Genomic DNA, 23,191 nt, shown 5'->3' with positions numbered 1-23,191 from the left:
TAAAATCGTTACAAAATAAGTCTGTGATCTTTATGGATTACTATTTATATTATTCAGTATACAAGGTAGAACACCCACAAAGACAGTGAGGAAAAACAAGACATTATTTGCTGTCTAGAGAAATGAAACGAACCTGTTGACAGTAACTTGAAATGCTGGCACCTCCAACATAGTAGTTGCCCATTCACTTGCCAGTCCATTCAACTGTGGACTGGCTTTTCTGGGTGATGTCTAACTACTTATAGATGTAGGTAAGAATGAATTATTATTTAGAAAAGAACATAATGCAATGAAATATGGCTTGATTGGAATTTAGATTTTCATGGCCTAAAGAATCAACAGAATTCTGAATTACATACAACTTTGCTGGCTAAAAATTTACAATAATGAACATTATTTTTCTTCTGCATTGTGAGCCTTGTCATCTATATGAATGAGAAAAAGTGCAAATTGAAATGGATTACTTGAAATAATCAGTATCTTGATTCACCAATGGTGTACATCTGATGGTATAGAAAATTTAAGGTAAGAAAGTAGTTGAAGTCCAGAGTCTAACGGTGGCTCTGACTAAATCTGCAATGGAAAACACTACTGGGGGGGGGGGGGGGGGGGAGAGCTTTTCCAATAATGTCAACATTCATACAGCATGGTTCCATGGCCTAGGAGCAGATTTCTATTGTTGAGGAACTGAACGACTGTTCAATGTTCTGACCATTGTTTAGACACTTTGCGACTGTGCTGAAAAAAATAGTGCCACATATCTGTGTCACTTGGAAGTGTAATGCAGCATCCAGTAAACGTTATTCTGCCTGCAATAATGAAGTTTACCATACAAAGAGTGGTTCAACAATTTGAGATTTATCACGTCACGTTGTTCTGGGTCTGGTGAGCTTATAAAAGTATTTTTGAAACAAACTGCCGTAGTTTGCATTTGTTGCCACATAATTTGCAAATCTGTTCAGTATGATGCTTCAGAGTCCATTGGTTTCTGGTGTGAATTTACTGCCTTTGTCAGAAAAGTTCCAGGACAGGTATTTTAAAAAAATAGAAAATTACACTTACTGAGTAATTATCCTAGCTCCTATCGAAATTAGTCCCCTTGGCTCTCCATACACAGTGGCCAATGTTTCTGGAGGTCTTGGAAGCAAGCAGGAAAATTTTCAACTGCAATTGCTGTAAGGTCATTTCTCACAGCCCATTGGATGCCTGCAATATCCTGATGGAGCTTTCCTTTCAGTCACCCTTTCACTCAAACAAGGAAACAACAAAAAACTGTGAGGTGAAAGGTCAGGTGAATACGGTTGATGTGGGATGGCAATAACAGAATGTCTGCCCAGCTTTGGGGTATTGCATTGTCATGCAGTGAAAACCAGTACTGAGAATGTCACAAATCAGGGCGGTGATATCAAATGACTTGTTGTAAATGATTCGAGACTTCAGTGTAAAGAGTTTGGTTCACTGTTTGAACTGTAGGAGCATACTCATGGCGAATAATCCCTATCAAAGGATGTGGTCAACATTTCCTATATTCTCAAAGGTTGTCATTTGACTTGTTTTTTATAGGCTGGTAATCCAGGTCTCTGCCATTCAGCACTTTGACACTTGGTGTGAGGGCTATACTGGTAGCACCAACTTTCTTCTTCAGTAATAACCTTTTACAGAAATGAGGGATTGTCCAATTTTCACAAGAGGTTTTCCAGAGCATAAAGCAGAACATAATGTTAACTCATTGCTCACAATCAGCATTCATTGTGTGACCATAACTAAAACCCAAACAGTGTATTCCTAAGCTCAGTCCTTTCACTTAGTGATTTTGTATGGCAACCTGTCCAAGTTTATTTGAAGGACATACACATACCACATATCGTAAAAATAACATTTTTCATTTTTACAAACAAAGAAAGAAAAAACCGTCCTGAAACTTTTTTGACAGAAGGAGTGTTTTAAAATAATGTATATATGTAAAAGCTACTGATTATGGGAAAAAACGTGATACTTTCACAGCTACATCGTATTCTGCAGTCAGTGTGAAGTGCATGGCACAAAGTACTTCCTGTTGTAATAGGTATTGCTAAGTCTTCCAATTCCATTAGCTTGTATAAATCTGTTTGTACTGTGTTTAAAATGCAAAGTATTTATAGTAAAGTAAAGGGATATGTTACATCCAGAGAAATTATGCTGTTCGAGCAATGACATTTCTACAGACTAATAGTATGTTGACTGGGAAAATTCTTTAAAGGAATAAAAGACAGGATGTACATAAAGTTTGGGAACACGTTGAATTATTTATTGCACAAGAACTAAATATTGTAGAGATGTCATACATATGGCATTTTGAAGAGGAAATCTGAAAGTGTTCCCCCCCCCCCAAACATTCGATGTGTGAACCATGAGCGAGCTGGCAGATGTCAATATGGTAATCAAATTCCTGCCATACCCGTCTGAGCATTGCATTGTCGACTGTGGCAGTCACTTCCAGTATTCTCTCCCGGAGATCTCCTACATCACGTGGTAGAGGCGGTACATGTACCAGATCTTTAATGTCCCACAGAAAGAAATCACACCGAGTGACATCTGGGGATCTGGGAGGCCATTTCGAACTCCAACACAAGAAAGCTTGCTCCGCACCTGAACTCGCCATGTCTGCGACTGGCGCTGACTATCGGCAAATTACCAAACTACACTGTGGCGGTATAAGTGAAGAAAGAAAAAAAAAAAAAAAAAACTTTCAGGGTTTCTCTTCAAAATGACATATGTATGATATCTAACAGTGTTTGGTTTTTGTGCAATAAATAATTGAAAGTGTTCCCGGACTTTATGTACCTCCTGTATTTATGTCGGTGGATTAGCTTCCACCTAACACAAAACATGACACTGCAAATTGCCACCAGTTAAACAAAAAATTAAATGAATGCACTTCCTCCACAACTGACCTGACTACCTACATTCAAGGTTTAAACGTTACTGTCAGCTACTGACAAGTAACAGTATTGGCTATAAGGATGCACAAGTGGTGATATAACATAACAACAACTTTGTTACAGGTGTAGGGAAACATTTTCTGCAAAACACGGAAATCCACTCAAGTAAACATTAAGCTACCAATACAAGATAAACAGTGAATATCTGGTACAACTGAGTCAGTAGTAGCACTGTTAAAAATGGCAGCATTCCTGCTGATTCACTATATTTCATTTAGCGGGCATAATCACAGAGCATATTAAAAGGTTTAGTAACAGTTCATCCCAATGTATTATTTTCCTATAATTTCCTTGTTCCTTATTAAGCACTGTATTCAGCATTGAATAGTAGCTCTAGGAAGCTTTGGTCCTGATGCACCATATTGAACCTTCAGTAGATGGAGACTACTTCCTGCCATCTTTTCACTGTTTTCAGATTGCAACTGCTGCTTACATCTTCTTTGCACATTCCAACGATGTGAAAATACAGCCCGTGTGATGACCATTAAATGCAGTTTAGTGGACACCTTTTGTGTAACAAATTAAGTTATATTAACCAATAACAATAATAAAACCATGAGGAAGGAAGAATGGAGTAGGAGTCTATTGTTGAAGTGGTCTGCAGATTTACAGCACAGGTTATAAGTTATTATCTCAAAAAGTTTATTATTCTTTTCCCACATCACTAACACATTCTGTATACCACAGTTGTCACTATAATACTGCTAAATGCTCTCACTTATACACTAATATAAATTTTTTTCACTGAACACACATTCTCTTCATCACTTCTTGTTGCTGGAAGACATTTGAAAAGAGTACAAGCTTTTTGTGCAAATTAGACATTTAACAAGTAATCTACTGCAATGAACTGCAAAATTATCAATGACAGACAAAAGGCAATTACCAACAGCTCAATGGAGAAGTGCATTTTCTACATATGGTATTGTCTGTCTGTCTGTGTGTGTGTGTGTGTGTTGGCAATTGCCAAACACGCATTGCAATAACAATAATGGAAACCCATGTGCAGAAGAATTCATCCACACACACACACACACACACACACACACACACACACACACACACACACACGCCAATACAAACTGATTACAAAGTTCTGACCAGGAAACAGCTTCTCAGTTATTTCGGAAGTGGAAACACATTTATCTTCTTAAAACAACAAATTGCTAGCACATTTCTTTTAATCATAAGTACAACAATCACTGCACATCCACTCCTGCAGTTCCACAACACACACACACACACACACACACACACACACAGGGTAATAGGAGCCTAAGGATGCACCAGCATGTCAAAGTATTTTCCATTACCAGTTGCCATGTGCCACTACAATAAGACAGTCATACACGATCACATTACATTTTTATGTGCGGATAACTTAACAACAAGACATAGCCAATAATCACCAAACTACATTAGGAATGATTTAAATCAAGTTTTTCCTAAAGTGGCTCTTACTCCTTTCTGTTTGATACATCCCTATAGAGCTCATCAGTGTTCTTTCCCCAACCAATGGATATTCAAAAACCTCAATGTAATACTTGATGAGAGTTTTTTTATTATTTATTTTTCATTTTTTATTTATTTATCTGTACATTTTGGTTGCCATGCTATCACAATAAATAGCAGCCTGCAAGAAATACCATGTGGAATAATCTGATAAAGGAAAGCTTTAAAAAAAGAAGGGGTTCACCACAAGTATTTACCTTTGGGAATGATTTACTACGAGTTTTGAGTGTGATGTGTCTTTTTACAGATATGTAAGATGAACAGCCAGTGGAGAAGTAGGAGAGCAAAGGACAGACATGTTAGATATATGGAGCCGTCTTTAGATGGCAGAGGTACCACTGCCTGTCAAGAGCAGCCAGGGTATTCCACCAACAGGATACATCCTTCAAATACCATTACGACATGCCACTACTCCTGCATTGGTCCTATAATTGATGGAGGTATGTTATGAACCATATTAGAATGTCCTGAAGCCTGTTAGGATGTAAGATCAGTACCAAGAATGTTGTACACTGATCAAGGAACGTCTACACCATCAACCCAATACAGAAATGAAACATATGGCACAGGACATGAGATAATCCAAGAGAACCAACATTTGGTTCAAAGGTTACAGAAGAAGGCTGCTCTCAGTTCTTATGACGTGGATCACCCAGCGTCAGAGGAATACGAGAAGATTAATTGGATACAATAGAAAATTTTCCCCAAATATGCCAATGGAGCAAAGTACAGCTTTCGTATATTAATTCCCCACAATTTACGTTACCCAAAATTTATTTTCTTATTTTAACACTTATCCAAAACATTCCACTTGTATTGGCAAGTTCTTGGCCTCACACAACTTCACTTAATCTGCACAAGTCCTCTTTATGAAATGATATGCTTGTGATTGTTTTACTATTGCAACAAACATTTTCAACAAAGAGTTCAGCATTACACAATACCTCCCAACTCCTGGCCACATAAGCGTAATCAGTGAGCTTCCAACAAATTTGCCTACAGTAATAATTAGGACTTCAAGTACAAAATAGTGGATCTTTCTCGTGAGTTGTAGCCACTTGTGTCCTCACATTTCAATGGAACTCACATAAACACAAGTATGGCAACACAAGACCGCCCGGTTTGGTAACAGCACTACATAACAGCTAACAGTTCCAGGCAAAGATCCAGCTGAGGTAACTGCATTTCTGTTGAGCCAATGCTCTGTTTTAGACTGAGTGTAGTATAACAGGTTGGTAGATGGAGTTGGAGTGAAACCTGTAGTTTTAAAGAGAATTCTGTTCAAATGTTGGGAGGATCGTCAGCAAGCAAACTGGGAATTAGTGGGAGGCACATGGAAGCCAATAGCTACACAAATAAGTGGATGACATTAGAAAATTACAAGCAGCAGCAGTAGGAATGGATGTGGGTGAAAATTTGTAAGGTGTGGCAAAGTGAAGAGGCAGCTTTTATTTAGTAGTGGGTGTCAAATGGATGGTGATGAAGAATGAAAGTGAGGACTGATGGTCAGGGGCAATAGCGGAGAGTAATGACAGTCTTAAATAACTGCTAAAAGCGGGTAAGTTGCCAGTATTTGTGACAGTATTTATGAAACTTAATATTCCATTTTTTTAATTTTTTCTTGAGAATTAATTAATTTGAAACAAACTCATGCACAGTACACTCAAGTAGGGACTCATCTCATTTTCTGCCATTAAAAGAAGGGTTTTCATGTTTAAATGTGTCCCTAAGATCCTTGAAGATGACCCACATTAAGTACATCTGAGAAAACCAGTATCACAGTAGCCATGGCTGAAACCCAAATTTTCACCACCCTGTTACATCTCTAATCCACAGTTAGAGTGGTTAAAAAAATCCTGTCTCCAAAAAGTTTATGGCAGAAAGAGTTTCTGTCATCTGACACAGGTTATTTTTGTGAGAAAGCTAGCATGAATTCAAAGTCATTCATTGCTTCACTACCTGACCATCATAGCTTACCTTCAACCCAACAGAGGCCATTTTCCCCCCCAATCAGGATTTCTCATTAATTTCCTTTGTGAAGAATCTAATTGTCATAGTACCAAATGACTAGGATACAGTCATTACTTCCTCTATACAATATCCGGTACCCTTCAGTATCTGTAATATAGAGTAGTCCTCCATGTGGGAAGAAGCTGTTGCTCAGCCTTTCATATGTCCAGTGAAAAAACATGACAATCACAAAATATTGAGAATGTATGCAACTACAGTATGTGCCAGAACTGCTATGCATATCTTCAAGATCTATTGCACTCTGGAACAAAATGAAGTCTCTTCAACTGTTTACCAGAAGGAGATCGAAATTATTAAGTCAGAAGCCCACCTCAAATTCATCTCTCCTTTCTCAACCCAAAACTTCAACACAGTGATAGCTTTGGGACAGTAATTTTTGAGAACAATTTTCTTGAACAGTAGTTTTCCTTAATACTTTAAAATGTACATAAACAGTCTCGACCACAAGAACCGTTATTTTTGTGGTTGCTAGTTTCCTTCTGTTACTATCTGATGGTAGGTGGTATGGACTCCACAAAACTCCGCAGTTGACATTAATGCATTTTGTAATGCCTGCTCTGTTCTCTGCCAACACCTGTCAGCATTATATGTGGTCTGAAGGTGGTCAGTAACTGACAGAAACCAGTAACTACAAAAATAAAGTTTTTTGCAGTCGAGACTGTTTATGTTCATTTTTAAGCTCTGGGACAAGTAGAAAATTGACCAAAGTTGGTAGTGAGTGAGTCTGACAACACTAGTTGCGAGGCAACATAAATGGCAGAGTTTTCTGCATTTCTAATGTAATTTTTGTTTTTTTAGGAACTTGATATGTTCCATGCATGATTTTGTGACAAGACATTCATCACTGAGGACTGTATTTTATTACAATATTTATTTTTGTTAGGACACAAATTACATTACTTGAGATGCCAAAGGCACATGCTAGTAGGATTAGGAAGTAACATACAAAATGTAATGAGACGAGACAGCAGACAGTAAGATTGAGAAGATTTTAGTTGCTGGCAAATTTTTTGGGGTTGTACTTTCATGGTCCACAAATGTTTTTGGCCCTGACATGTCATATAGAGCAGAGTCAGATATCTCCACAGCTGCTTCTGATTCTGCCATGTCTTGCTGAGACTCAGGTCAGTCATGTGACACAAATATTGTGAAAAGTGGGCATGGTACGTGTTTTAATGTGATTGACAGACATCCAGCAAAGATGAAACTTAACTATTGATTCTTTGCAGCTACTGTTCATCAAGAAATTAATAGTGGACAAAGAACAGCAGAATTAGTACAGATCATTGACCAAAGTGTCCCTGCATAACACTGGTATTTAAAATTGTGACAGTGCATCTATGCCATTGTTTAAAACATGCATCAAAGCCAGTTTGGAATAATTCAGTATTTTGCTTCTTGACCCACCGTTTTAAAGCTGATTTTATGTCATCCATGAACCAAGCGTGCGGTGATGCTGCAGTCAACACCAGCTGTGTGTGGTACTGCGTGAAAGAGTTGGGTTACAGAGAAACAGATACCGCTGTGCCAACATATGTCACAGATGTCAATTGAGAATGTGTTGTTGATGTGATTCACAGTGACAGACATGGTGACAAAAATAGGTTAAGAAGCAAAAGTGTGACTTTTTTTCCCCCAAATTGGTTTTGATGCCTGGGTTCAATGATGGTGCAAATGTGTATAAATGCATGGCAACTTTGTTGAATAGTTGTGTTGTCTAGAGGGCTATGATCTGTAACAATTCCAGTGCTGTATGTTCATTATTAAATATTTTTATCAATCCACATACCACTAAGTCTCGTGGCTTCTTTTCTGTTAAAATCATCCACGTATTTATGTACTTTGATGGCTTCTCTATATAGCTGTGGACAACATTTCATCACTGTATATGAAATATTTGTATTTACATCTCTTTCCAATGCCTAACTCTTCATTTGGCAAAACAAAGTGGCACCGGGAGCATCTCTGAAGATGTCAAAACACAGCTCTGGACAAAATGCGAGACCTAAAATGTTAACCACACAAGTTGGAAGATTCGTTAGCAACTATGACAACTGCCCATGAAAGCATTAACTGTGTGCTGAGCAGGTTTTACCACTGTCTTGAAAAAGTTTATTTTTGAATGGGGATAGTTTTGTAACCCACACCTATTTCACTGGTGGTGCAATCAGTGTACCCCCTGCAAATCCTATAGCCACTCAGTGGGAACTGAAGACAGTGTTAACTAGTAGACAGATTACCAGAGACAGGATGCAACTTTAATGAAAGACAGAGGGGCTATATATTGAAAGATGTTCGGCCAAGGGATGACGACATGCGGAATGTGATGTCGATGGTGCCAAATTGTGGAGGATGATGTAATACTTAACACTAAAAAATAAATCGGCCTGACATTTATTTGGATGCTGTTGGTCCCTTTGCCACATTTTCCAAAATATGAAGTGATGACAGTTTTGGATGGATTATATAACTAGTGGAATACAAAAAGAAAACCACATAGGATTCAGAAGAGGTTCTAGGCAGTGGATGCACATACAGGTAAAGTAGTAAACATGTGGCTAATTTTTGCAGCTCTATACTTCATTCTGCAATGCAATGTTGTCACTGTTTTTCATCACAGCCAGAATTCTCTGAACACAATTTGCGTCCAAAACTTGCTGTGTTTTCCAGTAGAAAATGAACACAGTCTGTGGAATTTGAGTGCTTGGTAACAGTGTGCCTCGCACATTTTCACTCAGTGTTGGCCTGTGGCATAATCTTCACTCATTCATTAATTCACATACTGTGTACAGTAAATCCCATCATAGTGCAGAGCCTGCAGCAATGCGGGCTGATATGAATCATGGATCGCCAGGCAGAAGCAGCCAGTCTAGGAAACATCCACAAAGCACACTCACTACCAATTGAGGCTTTATCGCAGAGAAGCAGAGGTCAAAAAAGTACTTAGTCTATAGTGAGAATATTGAGTAAAGTGGAAAAACCAACATCAACAGATAAACATATGTTCACTCTTTTGTCTTATCTGAGGTAAATAATAATGAATTTAGGACAAACTGCCAAAATACTAGAAGTAAAAATGCGTTTCATGTAGACTATGAATCCTGACTGGGGTTTGGGACTGAGTTTTTTGTTCTGGTGAAAATGTTTTTGGAAGGTTGCCAACAGACATCAGGTAGAGAACTGGAAATCTCCAAATATTCAAAACTAAGGTGCAGTGGTACCATCACACTTACAGGTTATCAGAACAATGGAGTTTTAAATGCCCTAACACTGATAATTAGTCGGGTTTAACTATGGTCTAACACATACAGTCATGACATTCCGACTCATTTTTGTTATATATTGCAACAGCAGTGTTCCAAGCCAACAGAAAGCTACGTTTACAAATATGGTATCAGACTAGTGCAAACAGTACCATTTATGTTGATTTCTAACAGTTTTTACAATAGGGAACTTCATGTACTGCCATAAAAATAAGCACTAACTAAGAAAGAAAAAGAAGGAAGGGTGGGCGAGACCACATTTGTCTTTCTTTAGTTTCCTAAGGGCCTTGGGAGGTATAAAACAGTCCGTTACAGAATAGTTTGTTTATGTTTCCCTTATAACCTACAGATATTTGCTGAAACATGTTTTTTTTTAACCCTTAACCCAAACCAATGGTCTCTCAGACCCATCATTCATTTTAAACATTCATTCTAAAACATGTGGCAACATTCAACAATGAGCTTGACTTTGTCAGCCTAGCAATAAGACATATCATTTCGAAGTTAGTGCAAAATTGAGTGCCTTTGTGACCACGTTTCACATTATGTATAATAATTAGGTAGGTCCAACACACTGCATGTTTCTAGTCAGTACATATTTTGCTTTCAGTTGATATTTTGGATATTCTTACTTTATAGTATTTTATTATATGTGTGAATTTATGCTATTTTTAGCTTCAGCATGCAGCAACTTTATAAGAAAACAAAGGGGTCTGCAGTTGAACCAAAGAAGAGGAAGCAGAAAATGGGAAAAACGATAACATTTTTGATGATTCTAGTATCGATTCTGACTTTGTAGTAGCTGATGGTCACCACAAAACAGGAGTGGTATAATAAAGATATTGCTTTACTGGAAGCAGAGCCTGTTTGAATTGTACCACAGCTAATTACTCACAGCAAACACAGTAATTTTATGGCAAAGATAATTTCAAGTAGAAACATTCAGTCTGTTACAGCAAGAAAAACAGCTCAGGATAATATTTTGGAAAGAGGAATGGTTCTACTAAAAGCAAAAATCGAATTTTGGTGCAAATGCCTATTAAATCTCAAACACAGGAGAATTTATTTGATGACACCTTAGAGGCATACCAAATGATAGAATGGAAAAGAAGAAGATGTGTACAAAGTACCCAGCATAAAAAAAGGAACTGGTGGTCTCATAAGTGCATCAATCGTGCTCAGCCAACATTCATGGAATGCAATAGGAAGATGTGCATCGAGTGTGAAAAAGTTCTCTGAATTGCTTTTGTTTGCATTTTCTGCAATCTTTCATTTATACTCATGTACATCGTGACTGATGTCACAATATTAAATCATTTCAAGATTCTTACTAAATGACTGCACATATGTTTTGTATTCATTTTGAATACTGTAAGTTCTCAATAGTATTGCATCTACTCGTAATATGAAACAGTTGACTATTCACTTAATTTTTGTCAGCTAATGTGGGGATATGTGATAACAATATTACAAGCTTTAGGAGACATGTTTCTCGTTACATACTTGAGAGATGTTTTGAGTTAAAGTCTTAACCCTTTTAGTGCCAAATACGATCTGATCGTGATCCAGATTTTCGGCGAAAAATGCCAGTAACGATCTGATCGTGATGCCTTTCTCATTCATTTTTTCCGCACTTGAAAGCAAAGTTGTTAGTATTTCCTAGCGAATGAGAAAGGCATCATGATCAGATCGTTACTGGCATTTTTCGCCGAAAATCTGGATCACGATCAGATCGTATTTGACACTAAAAGGGTTAAGAACAAAAAGTACTAGTAAACAGCAGAAGAACTGACTTTTTGCAGAAAGACACCCATGTTGAGTATCTACTCAATTATGTTAACTCTTTTCATTACAGTTCCAATCAAATCAGAGAATATGTAATGTAGGAAAGCTATTTGGAACGCAATACCTGCATTATTTAATGTACTACATATGCCTCCACAGATGCAGCTGAAGGTGAAACCACACAGACATTACAATAAAATGCCAAAAGCAATAATCCTGCAGGATTTCTTGCTGCAATGTGCACTAGTGTTGTTCCAGCTTGCAGACAGTAACAGTTCCCACAGCAATGAATATCATGACCGTATATGTTAAACTGCGCTTTAACTTTAATGTTCTGTAGACAGCTGACACTGTTCTGTGCAAATTTACTCAAAACTATTAGATAAAAACAGCAGCTAGTAGTATGATAAGAAGATCAGTAATTTCCTTTAAAAAATAATAATGTTGCTAATGTCCAACTACATTCTGCCAAACAAAATTCTAGAAACTAAATACAAAACAATTAAAGTGTTTCTCGAGTCAAATATTTGGATAAATTGTTCTAGGAACTAGTTTTGAAAACACTATGGATGTAGCCCACTGACAAAGTATTTAAAATGGGCAAAGAGGCGCTGAGGAAATATAGAAGAGAAGAAAGTAATCACAAATTATTTTGTTAATAAAAGGATGGATGAAGGAGCAAACAAGGAGATTCTAAATTAGATCAATATTTCTTCACATGTAAAAATATGCACTAAACTTCTATGGGATATTAAAAGAATAGAGTCAACCAGATTAACCAGGTAAGTTGTGGAGCTCTACAAAACCAGCAGTAAAGCTAGAATACAGACAATGGAACTTATCATGACAGTAAAGATGACTTGAAAAAAGCAGGGATAACACAACAGCCAATGTTCGACACATTTCATGTCTCTACGCACACCTTTTAATGAATACTTTAACTCACTCCATACCCCTAATGTGGACCCAGAACAAAATGGGTGAATGAATGGATGAAAAACATGTTTACCACTAAATTCTTTTTACACTGTACAAGTTGAACCCACATTAGAAATACCATATTTGTTGATTTCTTTGCCATTGATGCAATATGTGTTTGTATAAGTTCAGCCGTGATGGAAGTGGTGCAGATAGCAATGCAGTGTGTTGTATTGAGTTCTATTTAAACTGATGCATTATTCAAAAGAGTGAAGTACAGATGCAGCTCGATTTCGAATTACTCAATTTAATACAGGTGCCAAAAATCAGCTGACAGTGGGTGACTGAATGATGAAATAAATAAACATTTATATTTTAAAAAATTTTAAAGCTGAAATGGCAAAATGGTTTTAACCTTAAAAAAATTTACTTTGGCAAGGAACCCATAAACACAAGACAAGACAGATTCTTCTAAAGTGCAACGTGCTCTAGAAAAATAATTACAGTGCAGCAAATATGATGGAAAACGTACATGTGCAAATTTTTTGATTGGTTTGTATCTGTGACCTTTTATAGGCAACTAGTTTTATTTTGGAGGCATCTTTTCTATGCCATTCAACAATATTATTCAGCCATTTTTACACCATCCAATGCCTCCTCCCTTCTGTAGTATTGTTCTTCATCACACGATTATTGATTTCCTGGTCAGAACTTTTTCCAATATTGTAATAATTATTGTCATACTTTTGCTCACAGTTTACCAGGTAAGCAATTGCCCATATTTAATAAGTCCACTGAAATGTTACATTTGTGAAAGTTTCTACACTGCACAGCATTGCATCACCAGTTAACTTTAGCAACATTTTTCTGCCTCATATAATCTCTCCCACTCTCTTTGGCTGCTTCTGTCGAAGCTTCATGCACCTATAAAACTGATTTTGCAGTGCTTCATTATTTGCAGCAATTCAGCTGAACAGAAGAGAACTGAGAATAAAAAGCACAGCTATTACAAACTGAGGAATACTGAGTGTTTACAATTTTTTCCTTTTTTACAAAACTAGAAAATAAATGGACAAAGTTGTTGCAGCCTCTGTAGAGAAGGCTGGAATGTCTCAGGTTGGGAACCCACAGATCAGCACCTGCAACACAGTAACAGGGAAAACAAACAGTCACACATACTGGATTTCAAACATTCAGTTTACATGGTTGTGGGAAACATACAAGCTGTGTAAAGGGAAATTAAAGAAACCTTTGGAAAAGCTCAGAGGGCAAACTCATATTTAGCAAAGAAAGGAAGGCTGAAATGTGGAAGAAATATACAGAGGCAGTAGATGAACATGATATGGGAGATATGACATTGTGAGAAGAGTCTGACAGAGCATTCAAAGATGTAAGTGAAAACAAGGTACTTGGAAATAGATGAAATTCCCCCAGAAATACTGAGCTCCTTGGAAGAGTCAGCCATGACAAAACTATGCTGCCTGGTGTTCAAGACATATGATACAGGTGAAATACCCACAAACATAAAGAAAAATTTTATAACTGCTATTTCAAAAAAGGCAAGTGACAGGTTTGAAGGCAAATGACAGGTGTGATAATACTGAACCATAAGTTTAATAATTCATGACTGCAAACTACTGGCAAATTATTTATAGAAGAATGGAAAGAATCATACAAGCCAAATTGGAGGAGAATATTCTCTTTGAAGTTGCTAAGACAGCAGGAATAAAATTCAGGATGCAAAAGCTTACAGTCAGTAAAGAAACCAGAGTATAGTTATAGGAATTAAAAGGTGTGAGAGGAATGAGTCAGGGTTGCAGCAAACCAGACTGCAGTTACAAGAACTGAAGGACACAAAAGGAATGAGACCAGGTTGTAGCCTATCTCCCAAGTCACTCAGTTTGTACATTGAGCAACAGAAAACGAAACCCGACAATTTTGGACAGGGAATTAAAATTTAGGGAGCAGACAAAAAATTGAAGTTTATTGATAACATCATAATTGTCTCAGAGACAGCAAAGGACTAGGAGAATCAGACGAATGGAGTGGATAATGCCTTCAGAAGAGGCTACAAGGTGAACACCAACAAAAGTAAAGCAAGGCTAGTGCAATGTAGCCTAATTAAAAAAGGAGGGGTCAGGAATATTTTATTAGGAAATGAGACACTGAAAGCTACAGATGAGTTTTGCTATTTGGGCAGCAAAATAACCAAAGCAGACACGATGTCAAATGTAAATAGGATGATAAGTTTTCCCAAAAAAGAGAAATTTATTAACATCAAATACAAATTTAAGTGTTACGTCAGTCTGTTCTGAAAGTATCTCCCTTAAGTTCCACCCTGTATAGAAGTTTAATGTCAATGATATCGACTTCAGGGAAGAGACATGGTGCTATAGGAGAATTCTGAAGATTAGATGGATAGACTGGAAAACCAAATTATGGAAAAACCAAACTATGGAAAAAAAGAAAATTTATGGCACAACGTGACAGAAAGAGCAGTTTGATTGTGAGGCCTTAATCCTGAGGCAGCAATGAATTGTTGGAGGGGAGAATCTGCAGGGGAGGGAGGGAGAAATGGTAGAGCTTTGCTGCAGAAATAAGGCTGATACAAACCTAATCTCAATCTCTTTTACCATGAGAAAGCATGTTGCATATTTTATACTATTTTCATTATGTTCAGTCATGTATAACTGAAACTCATATCTACATCTACATCCATATTCTTCAATCCACTGTGAGGTGGACGGCAGAGGATACATAACATTGTACCAGTTATTAAACTTTCTTCCTGTTCCATTGATGTATGGAGTCCAGGAAGATTGATTGAATGCCTCTGTGCACGCAGTAATTATTCTAATCTTATCCTCACAGTCCCTATGTGAGTTATACATTTGGGATTGTAATATATCCCTAGAGTAATCATTTAAAGCTGGTTCTCGAAACTCTGTCAGTAGACATTCTGGGGATACTTTACACAGATCTTTGAGAGTCTTCCAGTTCAGGTCCTTCAGTATCTCTCTGACAATCTTCCACGGATTAAACAAACTTGTGATTATTCAAGCTGCCCTGCTCTGTATACAAGGTGACAACTATTGAACTATATGAAAAAAAGTTAAATTAATTACAAATTATGGCATGCATACACTTTACTCAACATGTAAATGTCACTACAGATATTTGGGTTTAGGTTATGACACGTTTGATATGTCTGCCAACATTGGCGATGATGTGACGCAGATAAATAGCAAAATTGTACATGATTTGCTGAATTGTCTGAACTTTGATGCTGTTGATGACCTCCGAAATGGCATTTTCCAGCTCGGCAATGGTTTTGGGGTTATTGTGTACACCTTGTCTTTAATATAGCCCCACAAAAAGCAGTCACATGTTTTCAGGTCCAGAGAACCTGAATGAGAGGAATGAGGCCCATGCCAGTGGCCTATGGGTACTCCAGAGCCAGAATGGGGTCCCCAAAGTGCTCCTCCAGGGCATCAAACACTCTCCTGCTTCCATGAGGTTAAGCTCTGTCTTGCATGAACCACCTCCTGACAAAATAGGGATCATTTTAGATAATGGGGACAAAATCGTTTTACAAAACATTCACATACTGTTAGGTAGTTACTGTGCCAGCAAGAGATACGGCACCGATTATTCCACGACTGGGCATTGCACACCAAACAGACACCCACTGAAGGTGAAGAGACTTCTCGATAATGAAATGCAGATTCTCAGTCCTCCCAAATGCACCAATTTTGCTTATTGACGGACTCATCTAAATGAAAATGCGCTTTTCCGTTAAACCGAACAATATTCAGATTGAAGTCCTGTTTGTCAGTTCTGTGGATAATAGTGCTGGTGAAACACAACCACTGTTCCATACCCTTGGGGCTTAATGGCTGACGGGTTTGAATTTTGTATGGGAAGAGACGCATGTTTCAACAACAATTCTCTCCGGTTGGTTCCCACCTGTTGTGCAGCTCATCTGATCAATTTCCTGTGGCCGGTTTGAAACACAACACACGTATCCTCGATGTTTTCAGCCTTTTTCGATGACCGATATTGCCGGCACTGTCTTCACGACACTACCCATTCTCTCAAATTTGCGAATCAAATTCTTGATTGTTAGCACACTTGGACTAGTTGTCTTCAGCTTGAACTCGGTTGCAAATTTCCTTCGGACCACAGCTGGGGTGTTATTGCTCGTATGGTAGGCCTTTACAAGTGCTATACACTCAGGCATGCTGTACTGTGACATTTTCATGTGCAAATGGTGAAAGACCTGTGTGTATCCACATACTAATTCCCATCATGCTCTGCAGCCAACCATGTAATTTGAACATCCTAATGCAAGCCATTCAGAAGTTCCAATGATTTTATTTCATATAGTTCAATAGCTGTCAGAATGTATGTTCAATATCTCCTGTTAATCCTGTCTGGTATGGGTCCCACACATGAGCAGTATTCTTGAACCAGCCACACAAGTGATTTGTAAGCTATCTCCTGTGTAGACTGAATGCATTTCAACAGTATTTTACCAATGAATCAAAGTCTAACAGCTGTTTTACCCACAAATGAGCCTGTATGAACATTCCATTACATATCCCTAAAAATCGTTACAACCAGGTATTTGTATGAGCTGGCCAATCTGAACTGTGGCTCATTGATATTATAGTAATAGGATAATGAGTTTTTTCATTTTGTCGAGTGCAAAATTTTACATTTTTGAACATGTAGAGAAAATTGCCAATCTCTGCATCACACTGAAATCTTATTAAGATCTAACTGAATATTTATCCCACTTTGTTTCAGATAGTACTTCATTATAGATAACTGCATCATCTGCAAAAATCCTGATTTTACTATTAATATTGTCTGCAAGGTCATTAACATACAACAAGAACAGCGAGGGTCCAACACACTTCCTTGGGGCACAGTCAAAATTACTTCTGCCTCTGACAACAACTCCACATCCGAGATAGCATGCTGTGTCCTTCTTACCAAAAAGTCCTCAATCCAGTCACAAATTTCACTTGATACCTCATATGATCATACTTTTGACAATAAGCAAAGCTGCAGTACTAAGTCAAATGCTTTTCAAAAATCAAGAAATATCACTTCCACCTGGTTTCCTTGATCCAAAGCTTTCAATATGTCATGTGAGAAAAGTGAAAGTTTGGTTTGAAAACCATGCTGTCTGGCATTGAGGAGGTCATTCTATTCAATGTACATCATTTTGTTTGAGCTCAGAATATGTTCTAAGATTCTACAACAAATTGATGTGAAGGATATTAGATGACATTTTTGTGGATCACTTCTACTACCTTTCTTGTAGATAGGTGTGACCTATAACTTTTTCCATGAATTGGACACAGTTTTTTGTTTGAGGGATCTACAATAGATTATACTTAGAAGATGGGCTGACTCAGCCAAATTCAGTATAGAATCTGACAGGGATACCATCGGGCCTGGAGCTTTGATCAGCTTTAACAATCTCAGCCATTTCTTAACACCACTGGCACCAATACTTCTTTCATTCATCTTTTCAGTGGTACAAGGACTGAATTGGAGCAATTCTCCTGGGTTTTACTTTGCAAAGGAAATTTGAAAATGTAGTTAAGCATTTCAGCTTTTGCTCTGCTACCCTCAATTTCAGTTCCTGTCTCATTCACTAGGGCTGGACGCTAACTTTGTGCATTAACAGCCTTTACACAGGAACAGAATCTCTTTGGTTTTTGTGAAATGTCATTTTCACAATATTCTGCTATGGTAGTCACTGAAGGCATCACTAGTTGATATCTTGACAGCCAAATGCATTTCATTCAGTATCTATCTATAGCCCTACTATTTGTTTTGCACCTATTATGCAGTAATCTTTGTTTGTTTAGAAGTTTCTTTGCGGTGACTGTATATCATAGAGTTTCCCTAATGGCAGTAAATAGACAACCATGACATAATTTACTTTTAGATATGCACTGTGAAGTGTTGGATGAAACTTCAGCCTATTCCCCTGGCATGTTTCACTCAGACTTGCATTTCTTCTTAAAATTCAAAGTTGCTCTTGTTCATCAGCATTTTTCACCTAACACAGAAACAACTCCAGCTGTGGAAGAGAACCCTTCCAATGGTACACTACAAAGATGAAATTTCACTGGATGAAATATGTTAATGTTAAAGAAGATTATGTTGAAAAACATTCTGTAAACATAAATGCACGTTTTTCAGTATGAGGCAGAGAACTTTCGAGACCTCCCTCCTATCTTCACTGATTTCATCTCTACTGATTACACTTATTACACATTTCAGTTAATTCTGAAGTTCATTATGAAGTGCACAGCAGAAGACACAGCCCACTGTACCACATATTTACATTTCATCCTGCTCCATTACCTCATACAATTCTGTCTGTATTATGTCTGAAATACAAAGTCTTATTTGTGAGGTAAGGGAGATTGTTACACACAGAGAAATAATCCATTTTAAAAATGACATTCCTATAGCGTGACTATATCAAAACTATGGAAATGCTGGAAAGGCCTTATTTCAGTGGATAAAAAGTGATATTATTGGTTTGTCCAATGCATGATATCTGTATGTAATTACTGATGCAAGGGGATGGGAGATTGTCACCCCCAAGGAAGTTGCATCACAGGAATGCCATTTTTGAAAATGCAGTGAATGGAAAGAGTAATGACTCAAGAAATAAACTCTGGAATTTTGGTGTATGGAGTTATTACTCCTTCTATGAAAGCAGGCAACAAATGTTCATTACATTGAGGTATTAAGTGGTGTGATTCATTACCATTTGGAAAGCAAGTATTCATTTATTTGCATACCATTTATATATATATATATATATATATATATATATATATATATATATATATATATATATATATATATATATATATATATATCTTTTCACACATTTTGTAATTCTTCCATGAGGTCTTCCATGAGATCCTATAGCTCTGATATTTTGCTTTCATGGACTTTTACATGCTTGTAGTATTGTGATTCTTCACTGAATAACTGTCTATTAAAGTTGGAAATCTGCTGCTTGCTTTAGAAAATATGTTGCTCTGACATCCACAAATCCACAAAAATATTTATATAATATGGCACCAGGTGGTGGTGATGAAAGGACTAATGCACATATAGCTGAGCACGACCTCACAAATTAAGTTCTGACACAGGTAAACAAGAAAAATTATCCATTCAGTATACTCTGTGACCTTGCTACAGTCTGTGACATCATGCCTTCTACAAATGGCATCTAACCTTCAGAATAGAAAGTAGAGGGTCACACTGGTGCACTTAGACACAAGAACGAAACAAACTTGACAATTGTACAACATCAAATGTGGGTCCCATAAGTGACAGTACCAGGTCTGTTGTTTATCTTAGGTCAAATTATGATGATCCCTCAAGTACAGGGAACAAAAATTCATGGTCACATGCCATGTGGATTCACCTTTCAGCTCACAGCAGTCCCCACTGTACTCTGTCGACATCACACTGGGGCGACGTGGTGGCCATCTATGCCATTGAGCAGCTCCTCTTGGGTCTTGGTGTCTGCAGCTGGTCCCACACCATTGGACAGGTCACCGGCCACACGTGTCAGCTGCAGCGAGTTGGAGCACTGCACACAGATATATACTGGCTGTACCCACTGACTGTACTAGAGCCAAATATGAAAAACTTTAAACTGTCAATATTTTATGGAACTTTTCCAAGGCCTTCAGATGCACAGATCATTTAATTCTACAAGAGAAACTATAAAATGTTGCATTGTGAATAGAGTCTTGTCTCAAGGACAGAAAACAGACCACATTAACAAATTGTAATACAGGAATAAAACCAAATTCACAGTGAGAAAAACACTAAGTATGGAGATCCACAAGGTTCAGTATTTGGCCCACTACTGTTTTGACCTAAATAAAATGTGATATAGAGGTTGTTGAGCAATATTTCTGAGCGTTTTGGTATGAGAAATCCATGCTATCCAGTGGCTTGTTACAGAATAACTGCATCTAGTTTGACACTTTACACAAATTTTTTTCATATCTGGATTGGGCTGTGCACTAAGCTTTTATTTGATTCAGCTGCTATATTCGGGACCTAATTGTTAAATATTGTATATTGTACTGTCATGGTAAGCTATTTGGACGTCACTTATAACTCCCTGCAACTGACTTTATGAGAATATAATGATTTCAAAGCAATCTAATAAACAGGACATTGAACTTACAGAGACACAGAACTACACTGTCCACTGGTTGTAGCTTTTCTGATCTGGTATGAAGATATTATGATATGGTTTGCCATCCATGTGAGAATATTTCATTATAGCATCACTGTATTGTTCCTTCCACTGCATTCAGTGAACCTTCACACTAGATGTATTGGCCAACTCGATCCATACTACTCTGCACCACTGTTAACATACAGCTAACACTGCCAGAAAAGCAACCTGAGAAAGTACTGAGCTGTTTGAAAATCCAGCTTGAGGGCAAGGACTAAAATGGACATTATTGACGTTGGCAGCAAGAATTGTGAGCAAATTGAACAAATTTGTTTCCAAACAAGACACACAGTGCATAAAATAAATGTTGGGTTGCAAATGTCTATGATATGCAGACATTTGCAGCACAACCACATCACAATACCTTCACAGCAGGCCAGAAAAGCTACACCCAGGCCTATCACTGAAGCCTGTTTGTGTACAGCGTAGTTTTGCCTTTCTTTAAGTTTACAGTCCTGTTAGTTTGGTTACTCTGAAATCTTCTTCTTCTTCTTCTTCTTCTTCTACTACTACTACTACTACTACGTAAGTCAGATGCTGGAAGTTATAAGTGAACTTTAAGTAACTTTCAACAATAAGTACAATGTAGAGTAGTTAACAGTAACTTTCTGAATATAGTGGGTAAGTTAAATAAAAACTTAGTTTCTCCAGGGAATTATCTAATTCTCTTAGGAAATGGCTTTCAAAGACTGCTATCTGAAATACACCTCTATGATACTGGAAAGGTGGAGATTCAGTCACTGAGTAAATAAGTGAAGACTAAGAACTCTCAGGTACATGATGGATTATCTAGCGGAATACTAAAGCAATGTGCTGCCTATTTTGGTCCAGTACATGGCCAAATTTGTAATTCTTCTTTTAGGAATGTTTAGTTTCCTGAATGATTAAAGAACTCAACAGTGAAACCACTTTATAAAAAAAAAGAGAGAAAAGGATAATGGAGACAAATTCACATTTCAGTGCCAATGGCTTTTCAGAAGGAGTTTAAAAAAATTAATAAGTAGCAATAATATTTTGTCTAATTCAAGTAATTGTGCAACTGAGAATTTGCAGAAGTGACTTTATACTGGCTGACAAACCCAGTGACTGTACATGGTTGTGCACGAACTGACCTCTGCTCTGTAGCAGCAGCTATTTACAGATGCATATAAATCTGTCTTTACAGAACAATAAATTATGTATAAGATTTTTGAAAACATAGTCAGTGATCTTAAAAGTAGTTAAAATCAAGACTCTTTTAAATTTTAATTTTAATAAACTATGCAGTTGTTGAATTTCAACAGTAACATAAAAGACAGAAAAGTAGAGAAAACATATATACATTAAGCAATTAAGTTATTTTGATTAACAACTAGCTGGATGCACAAAAAACAGCACATGTAGCTGGTTCTAGTTTTATGAGCAAAATTTTAAGCGTGTACTAGGATTGTGTGGAAGAAAACATTGAGATTTGAGGGGTCTCACTAAAATCCATCATCCTGGTGCTGTAGGGAACAGAACACCATGTTATAGTAAAAGTAGCTTCTTTTCCACATTTTCAAAGGTCTAAACGAAAAAATTTTACTGTGCAATCAAGTTTTGAACACAAGCACAACTGTTCAGAAGAGGAAAGTTTACACTTTTATCACAAATGCAATGTAGAATGAAATGAGTCAGTTCTTAATTGCAAAAGCCAGAGAATCTGAAATCTGTTCAATACTGCCCCACCTACCACAAATGAAAAGAAAGTTTCAGGTAAACCCTAGGTATTTTTTGGCATAGACTCCAAATCTGCGATGAAATCAAGATTTCCATTTGAAAATAAAAAATTGACCACTGCATTGTGGGAATGGAAGTTAGTGGGTAGCACATATATATGTCCCCTTTGAAAACATTAACTTTTTATCTGGAACATTTTTTTCATACAATTCACACTTTTTGGAGCTATTCAGTTGTTCTATGCCAAAACAAACACCCTACCCATTATATACAGGGTGTTTAAACGTAGTGCCATATATTCCTACACGAGTTAGTATTGGTGAATAATAGAAGGAAAGTACTTATTTTGATATGTCCAAAAATCAATACCTGTTATAATATGAGCTGTTGAAAATCCACAGTTCACAGACTGTATTTTATTTACAGATGAGGCAGAATTCACAAGAGATGCCATAGTAAATTATTACACTATGCATGTATGGACCAATGCAATACTTGAGCAATCACAGTGATAAGGCATCAGGATCACTTCAGAATGAATGTACGGGTGGGAATTGTCAGTGAAAGGCTCTTAGGGTCATAGACTTTACCAAACAGTTAAACAGGTGCCACATATCTGAGTTTTCTGTACAATAAATTATTAGCGCTAATGGAGAACATTACCATTACAGAATGATGACTGTTTTATGCATGACAGGTCA

General features: G+C 37.2%; 2 protein-coding genes across 3 annotated transcripts in view; both read right to left on the bottom strand.

Annotated features, from left to right (window-relative positions):
* LOC126426749 (putative sodium-dependent multivitamin transporter) overlaps positions 1-23,191 on the bottom strand; it is a 374,153-nt gene that overhangs the window by 270,397 nt on the left and 80,565 nt on the right. The window lies entirely within an intron of this gene.
* Positions 12,955-23,191, bottom strand: part of LOC126426754 (putative sodium-dependent multivitamin transporter) — a 45,597-nt gene continuing 35,360 nt past the window's right edge. Inside the window, exons 4-5 of one of the 2 annotated variants that reach the window (XM_050088742.1) lie at positions 19,962-20,129; positions 12,955-13,629 (exon numbers count right to left, since the gene is read on the bottom strand). In XM_050088742.1, the coding sequence (XP_049944699.1) occupies positions 20,001-20,129 (129 nt within the window). In that variant the 3' untranslated portion in view covers positions 12,955-13,629; positions 19,962-20,000. The remainder of the gene's footprint in view (positions 13,630-19,961; positions 20,130-23,191) is intronic. The other variant, XM_050088741.1, reaches the window with a different exon arrangement.

This window comes from Schistocerca serialis, chromosome 11 (assembly GCF_023864345.2).
Source record: "Schistocerca serialis cubense isolate TAMUIC-IGC-003099 chromosome 11, iqSchSeri2.2, whole genome shotgun sequence".
NCBI classification, from domain to species: domain Eukaryota; kingdom Metazoa; phylum Arthropoda; class Insecta; order Orthoptera; family Acrididae; genus Schistocerca; species Schistocerca serialis.
Note: the sequence above shows the minus strand (reverse complement) of the source record. Positions and strands in the feature narration are given on the sequence as shown.